Below are 8,030 nucleotides of genomic sequence, written 5' to 3' on the forward strand. Positions count from 1 at the left end.
TCCAGCTTCCTGAGTAAGAACAACCACCTGTCTTAGGGTGATGTAGAAGTGCTGTTAGGACTTCAGGGTGCACTTGTCCTTCGTTAGCAATGTTCATTTCTATAGTATGGGATAAGACTCTCAGCTTTGCTTTTAGTGCAGCTACTGGAACAAAGTCTGGGACTTTAAGCTGGGAGCTTTCTGGAACCTGCTTCAGGGCTGCCTCTTGATAGGAAGACTCAGAGAACTATGGAGGCTGACACCTTCTCTTTCATCTTTAAGCTTTTCTCTGGGTGGAAAGGGTAAACTGTATAATACATCTTTGATTTTTGTGGTAGCCTTCTGGCGAATAATTACCGCTGCTCACTACCCACCCCTGTGTGTAACAGCACTTTGAACAAGTTTTTGGCATTAAAAAAAAAGACACCTATTGCACATGAGATTAATGGCAATGAAGTCTGTAAGCCTCATTCATTCTGTTTCTTGGCAAAGCTGTGAGATGTTGGCACAGTCTGCAGACTTGGGAAGATGCTGCATGGGTTTAACTTGGTTCACATTTGCTTTTCACAACCGTGTGGCTAAGAACTCTTCTAAAATTATTTGAAATTCCACACAGTGAAAAGCTGATTTGCGAAGTTGTGTATTTTGAAGTCTATGGATTGCACATTTTAGTCCCATTATTTATTACAGGCAGACTAATGCCTTCATATTTGCTCAAAAAAAGGTCATTTGGTATGTGTCTGAGACCCATTCATGGACTAACTTTATCCAGTAACTTAACATATGCCTTATAATGGCTATTTACTAGAACTTCACTCTCCAGGGGAAAGGAGGGCTCCAATAGGCAACCTTATGACCTTTCTCCATGGCTTGAAGCTGCCATCTCGCTGCACTCTGCTGTAAAACAGAGGCAACTGCGCTCCCCAGCTGCATTCACCAGTGGAAGGAAGGCACCCCTTTGCAGCATTTTTCCATCTTTATTGTTGAAGTCCATTCCACCTTGCTTCATAACCAGCTTCAGAGCCACAACTGGTAATTATCAATTTTAGGCTGCTCATGGCCAGTAGATTCCATAAATGTAACTGTTTGCCAGGTTATCAACCCATTAACTAACTGGTTCGCCTCCACGCAACAGCATATAGAAATACTTTCCATTGACTTGATGTAGTTCTCAATTCTTCACTTCCGTTTTGTGTCATTCTGCTTAAACCTTGATGTTTTGCAATCTCCTAATCTCTGTATCAACTACCATTAACTTCTGGTCTCTGTACTCGATGAGTTCTTCTGAAGTTGAGTACTGGTCTCACTTTCCTAGCAGCTGGTGAACTGAATGCCCCCACCTGGGGACTCACCGTGTGTCATTCCTGGGTTGGTCAAAGGATGATGGAATATGGACAAAACTGTTAATAAGCCTCTCTGTCTTCTGCCACTGCCCACATTTTAAGAAATTTCTACATTGAGAAGATACATGTTCAGCAACATAGCTATGTTAAAGTAATGTCAGTTTTACTGAAATTACTTTTTTGAGATGACATCTCTTTATCTCTCATCTGTATCCTGAGGACACAGAAGTATCTCCTTATTCATAAATTAAACAGATACTAGAGCTACAGATTGTTTCTGAAATAGCTGGTTTTAACACTCACTCCTTGGGTTTTTTGCTGGTCTATGTCTTTGGTCATGCCATGGTTTTGGTTACATTAAGCAAATTAGTATTTAAAATGGTATTTCAGTGTGGTTGTTACCTTCATGGAAGTGGATCAAAATGCTATTAATGTTTTTGTTCCTGAGATTCCCCTGTTAGGACTGTAAATTGTGTGGAAAGATAATTCATCTGGATAGCTTTCTCAAGAGCTCTGTTACTTCAATTTGTTGTATAAAAGTGCCTTCTTACAGAGCAGAACAGGAGGGTTTTCTTTCCTCAGTGTATTGGGTGATGCAGGAGCTGATTTTTGTGATGGCTTATTTTGGCTTCACTCCATTAAACTGACTAACAGCTCTGATGCCTGCTTTCAAATGCAAAGGAAATGTCTGTCTCTCTGCATGTTGTGTTGTAGCTGCATTTTGATAATTCCTTCCGTTCAACTTCTTCTGAAGCATTCAAGTTCTTCTGAAGTTCTGAAGAGCATTGGGTGATGTGGCTACCACTCATCTATTACGTCTTGAAATCGACAATCTCTAGGAGAGCTGGCATGCAGTGTTTTTTGTTTGGTTGTTTGTTTTTTTTATTCCACTGGAATAGCATGACTTCTGTAGCACTGATGGTCATTCCAGGTAAAAATGTGCCATAAGAGGCCTTTTTTTTTTTTTCCTAGTGGTGAGTTGTGACACTAGGCCTCTGCTGGCTCCTGCATTGTTTTTCAGGCAGTGAGACTCTCTTCTCACCTGGAACTTTTTTTTTTCTTTTGTCCCTGAGGATCCCTTAAGGGTTCTGTGCTTCACTTACCTGATGTTCCTTTCTACCCTTAATCCTATCTGGTTTGTATCTGAATAAAACTGACGGTACTCTTCTAATCACTACAGCCGCCTTTTGAAGAAGGGGCTAAAGACTTAGGACAGATTTTTGAGAAGGCTTCTGTCAGATACCACCAGGTCTGCTAATACGAGTTGCGCTTCTTGGTTACAGACTGAGATTTCTTGCTGATGGAAATGAAGACGGCCAGTCCAGTCAGTGATGGTGAGAACTGTTTGTCTATTTTTGCCCCTGCCTTCATCGTGGGCTACCAAGCATTTTAAGTGGTCATTCCTTTCTTGCTTCAAGTAACTGTAACTTATCCCATGCACATGGATTCAAGCAGCCAACTTTTTGGTAGAAAAGGAAGTTGAAGTTGTAATAGACTGCACTAGGATTGCTTGCTTCAGCATGTCAGCCTCTCTGGAGTTTCTCTGGCTACTCTCTATGAACAATGTAAATCGACTTTGCCAGCAAAAGTGACCTTTGTTCCTCTCCCTAAACACTTTTCCTTTAGAAATCCTCTTTGAAATCCCTGAAGGAAGGATTCCTACTGGAGGTAGATTTAAGCATGGTGATTTCAGTGCAGACCTGTCTTCGGCTACACAAAAGTATCACGCTACAAGGGCGTGATCCATAGCAGTTCAATTGACAAGCAGTAAAACTATTGTTCTCTCTTTATGGTTCATTTAGCATTCGCTGCTGTGATAACGCTGCTCAGATACTGCTCATCAGTTTAGCTGTCAGCTGACTGGGTGTGCCCTTTTGGCCTTTGGTAGATGCAGAATAAATTGTGTTTTCTTAACCAGGGTGAGCGTCACCCTAAAGATGACTTCAGTGGGAAGGCTGGGAGCATACACAAATAGGTTCTGCTTGTTAGCCGTGCTAGTCGCTTGGTAAACTGTGCTTGTTACCAAGTCTGACTTATGCTGAAGCCTAACTGGCCTTTTTTAAAAGAAGATTATCATCTGGATGTGTGTTTCTCTGATCTTTGCTTTATGGTGCTGAATTTTCAGGTGTGCATATATATACATACACATATTTTTATAGATATATAGTGGGCTTTTTCATAAGAAAAGCACTAATGAGAAGGAACTTGCTGTGATTTATTGCTGGTTCTCGAAAACACGAGTTTAACAGCCTCCTGAAAAACCACAACGACTGTACTCCTTCATTTGTAAGCTTATTTTGTTTAAAAGTGTCTCATCTGGAATTGAAATTTGACCTGAAAAATACTATGCTTGCTTATATTTCAGGAATCTTGTGTTAGTTCTGCAGACTGGTTTCTCTCAGCTCCTGGGTTAAATCCTCCCAGTTTCAGGGGTGGTGAGCATTCAGTGCTTGGTGTGCTGACCAGTGGTGTTAGCCATTTCTTCTGTTAGTTCACCCTCATGTTCTGAAACTTCTGCACTCTCGAGCTTAAAGCTTGTAGATTGCTAAAATGGGTTGGCAGACGTTACCTTTGGAGAAGCAAAGATGATTTCAGGAGGACTTTTGTGTGTGTTTTGAAAATACTTGAAGAGTGTGAAGCATTATTTTTTTTTTTTTATAATCTTTCTCATGCAGCACATGCTACTGGTGACCAGCTGGAAAGTAGAGCACACAGCATAGAAGAAATCTGTCCAGAGCTGTAACTGCTTGTCAAAGACACAAATATAAACACCACTTCATGATTTTTGCAATTAAGGCTCTTAAATATTGAGAAGCATATCAGTTACAATGTTGTATTGCCAAGAATGTTAATTTTAGACTTGTCCATTAGGCAGAAAAACCTGTCTAATTGATTTGTTCTTGTGCCTAGTATTTCATGGAGAATACTGCTTCATAATCTGTTCAACCAGAGTGGCATTCCCTGTATGTATAGCGCTGATTATTATCTTGTGTGATGCACTGTTACTCTTCATGCTTCAAAACAGACAGTATCCTTTGGGTTTTTTACTGTTTATTTGACAATGTTCTAAATGTGGTATCTCTTACGGAAAGGTTTGGGATTCAAGAGCCAGACGGTACAGCATATATCAGATTGACATGCAAGCTATTTATCAGATGTGTTAAGCAGTTTAAAAAGGGATTATTTAAGTCTTACAACTCTTCTGTAAAGTGTTGACCTGTTAATCTAGATTTCAGTATGTTATTACCTGTGCTTTCCCGGGCTTTAGAAGAAGAGCTGTATTATTTTTAAAAATGGTGTTTGGAATCAGTTGTTAGTTTCCGAGTAAGGCAGTACTAACTTCTGGTGGAAGGAATGTTTTTACACTGGAAATGTGCTAACTTGAATTTTGCATTTAGCTGTCATTATCTCTTCCATCGGCACTGTATGTGTTGTGGAGCTCTCTTTGGCTTATGAGGACATGGAAGTTCCTTCTAGCTTTTGTCTTAAAACCACATCCATGGTCACTCTTCTGGCTCGTTTCAAACTTTTGGTCCTTTCCAGTTGCATGAAGAGTGCTTGTGTTACTGGCACCTGAGGAGAGACACCCAGCCGTGAGCAAATCCACATCAGGATGGTGAAGAAAAGCTGAGTTTGGACTCTGGCTGTTCTTTATATAAGATAACTGCTGGTGATCTGTGACTCATTTGGAGTTGGTAACCCACGTACTGCAAACCACTGGTCTAAATCTTCCTGTATGCATCGCCACTTACCGCAGCTGCTTTTTGTAAAATGAAGGCTGGTTGGAAGAAGAGAAGGGGAAATGCCTAATTCAAACACTTGTTCACGGTGTGGTTGTATAGCCCCTGTAAAGAGGGATTCTGAACCTCCAAATCGCTGTAAACAACTTCCTGCTCGGTGGAATTTGACTGGTGAATGTTCCAGTATTCAGAGTAGTTCCTGGGTTTTATTACACAAATGAAGCTTTAGCCTGGTTATGGAATACAGTGTATATCTTAATTTTGATCTGAATTTGATATGTTGCAAAAATCCATATAGTTATATGGATATATTTTAAAATGTCTTTTTGTCCACTGTATATGTGAAGTTTGAATAAAGGAATGAGAGTTATTTTACAATTACATACATTCTCAAGTGTGAGCTTTCATGGAATCCCAGAGAGATTGAAGGTGAATAAGGCAAGAGGATGCTGTCCTTTGAAAGATGGATACAGGATAATGCATGAAAATGGATGCATTGCCAAAGATAACCACAAGTTGTGCGAATTGGGTGTTGTAGTGTGCCTTTCCCGACTATCTCTTTTGTAGGTAACACCATTGTCAGTTGTGGGATATTTAGCGCTGGAATCAGGATTAAGTGCGTCTTTTCACAAGGAAGAGCTGAACTCTTGATTCGGTCTAATGTGGTGATCCTAATTTTTCAATATGGAGGAAGCTATTTCTTCTTGTATCAACCACAGTCACGTCTAGAGAGTAAGCAGGGGCAAAGAATAAGCATTTAGATATTTCCGACTCCTGAAGTCACTTACTGTGGCTTTAAATTTGGCTCCCAAGAATAGGATTTCAAAACTCAGAGCTTGTACCCTCTATATAGCAGCTTGCAGTGTTCAGCGTGTCTGTGCCAGTGGTGTCTGAGGCTGGGCAGCGGGTGGCCAGCTCTGCCCTGGCGGAGGCAGCAAAGCCCTCTCGAGACCTTTCCGACTGGAACATGGATGAGTCAAAGTGACCAGTGCATCTGGGTAACGCAGGTGTCTTCTGTGATGCTGTAGAACAGATTACTTGTACTTTGTGGTAAGTACAGGTAGATACTTCGTATCTGCAATTCAGACGGAACTGTGAGAAGCATTTCTTATGTGAGCTCATGTCCTGTCCTTCTTTCCCCCACACTTTGTGCCCAATTTTCATTTTGGTGCTCAGTGGGGATGTTTTGTAAAGCATTTTGTTTAACAAACAAAATCAACTTTGCTAACTTCTAGTAAAGATCTTTCCTGTAATGGCTTCCAAAATCCTGGATTAAATGGCTCTGTAGCTTTTAGGGATGGACAGTCTGGAAGTCACGAAGATCGTTTTAAATGAACCTCGGAATGTGTGGGACGTTCTTTCATCAGTCAGATGATTTTTCAGCTGTCTGGGTGATACTCCTTTTTCTGTGCCACCAAGCCCCCAAGTTTTAGTTAAATGCCTTTTTGGAACTTGTCCTGGTTTTAATTACAGGCTTTATTAAAGGCTTTATTCTCCTCTTCATTCTCTTCAGTCCCAGCAAAAATTCTGTTTGTGCTTCTTCATCTCACTCCCCTGGAGTGCAACATGATGTACCTGACACTGCTTTTAACTGAAAGGCTGGGTGCACGCGGTAGAGGCTCAATTGTACACTGAAGACTGGTGTCAAGAGGAAACAAAAGACGTGCAGCCCTTACTAATGTGGACACAAAGCTCCACAGCATCATATTTGTGAAGCTTCTTGCACAGGTTTAAGTCCTCAAGCTGCACACCCTTTAAGGAAAACATTTTCACTATGCTTCCAATAGGAAGATCACTCTGTCTTTAAAGTTGTTTTTGTTCTTAAACTTCCGTTCACACAGAGTGGTACACAGTTCATGGAAACTGCGCATATTTTTTCCACAGCTCCCTCTCACGTTAAACTTGTATATCTCACCAGAACTCTTTGTTTCTGTAACATGCTTTTTTGTGGCGTTCATGATGATACCACCTCACAAATGTAATTATTCTGTTTGAAAACAGTGTTAAGTGTCACAACGTAAATAAAACCCTTGTTTTCATTACTGCCTTATGCAGTTGGTTTGACTTCTTGGAGCTTCTTAGAAGAAGTGAAGTTTACGGGTGTGTTCATGGATGAATACTTAAAACCAATATTGCCATTGCCTCATCACAGCGAACAAGAAAGTTCTCTGTAGGGTAACTCGGATATACACGCTTTCAGATTTGTGGTTGCTTGTCTACCTAGATATGAGGGTAGATCTGGGAACCTCAGTCATGAATTTAAGACAGAAGCACCACAGAAAAGTTTGTATTTTTCAAGGTAATTTTCTTTGTGTTATGGATTAAAGCCAGACTGATCTGTCTTGTCATGGTCAGCACCGAGGGATCGCTCACTAGCATTGAGTAATAGAGAATGACTAGCACCAACTACTCTTCAGGAAGTAAAACTATTCCAAAAAAACAAAACAAAACTGGGCTCTCAATTGTGCACTTAAGTTGAAAAGTGGATTTCACAACGTAAATGCTGCTTAAGTGATACAAGGATTTCTTAACTTGCAGCTGCTTCTGGGTGGGTGTGAGTGATGCACTCAGCTCCTTAACCAAACGAGCAGTAGTGGGGTTGGTTTTGGTGTGGGACAGCTCACAAAAACACCCAGTCACTGTATCTGTGTAGCTCGTAATTTGGAGCTGACATCTCACCAGTCTTAAAAAATGAAAAAACCAAAACCTGTAGCCCTAAACCACAACTGACTGAACCAAAACCCCTCCCTTGGTTTCTCTGAAAGGACACCTTAACCGAGGGAGGAACACATGGGCGCAGCAGGCATTCTGCTCCTTGGAAAGGAGTGAAGTCTTGCGGAGCCTCCATCGTTCCAAGGTGACCGTTTCTGCCTGTGAGGCCAAAAGGAAGTTGGGGAGAGAACGGGTGGGACAAGACAAAAGGCTAAAAAGACAGAGGCGGAGCTTGGTGCAGGTGATGGAGCGCCAG

At 41.2% G+C, this 8,030-nt stretch overlaps 1 protein-coding gene across 1 annotated transcript in view; it reads left to right on the plus strand.

The window, feature by feature from the left end:
- Positions 1 to 4,840, plus strand: part of PPP1R2 (protein phosphatase 1, regulatory (inhibitor) subunit 2) — a 7,544-nt gene extending 2,704 nt beyond the window's left edge. Inside the window, exons 5-7 of the mRNA XM_009876726.1 lie at positions 803 to 1,011; positions 2,606 to 2,656; positions 3,998 to 4,840. Of these exons, the coding sequence (XP_009875028.1) occupies positions 803 to 882 (80 nt within the window). The 3' untranslated portion in view covers positions 883 to 1,011; positions 2,606 to 2,656; positions 3,998 to 4,840. The remainder of the gene's footprint in view (positions 1 to 802; positions 1,012 to 2,605; positions 2,657 to 3,997) is intronic.
- The last annotated feature ends 3,190 nt before the right edge of the window (positions 4,841 to 8,030 follow it).

The sequence above is a fragment of the Apaloderma vittatum genome, unplaced genomic scaffold (genome assembly GCF_000703405.1).
Source record: "Apaloderma vittatum isolate BGI_N311 unplaced genomic scaffold, ASM70340v1 scaffold40460, whole genome shotgun sequence".
Classification (NCBI taxonomy): domain Eukaryota; kingdom Metazoa; phylum Chordata; class Aves; order Trogoniformes; family Trogonidae; genus Apaloderma; species Apaloderma vittatum.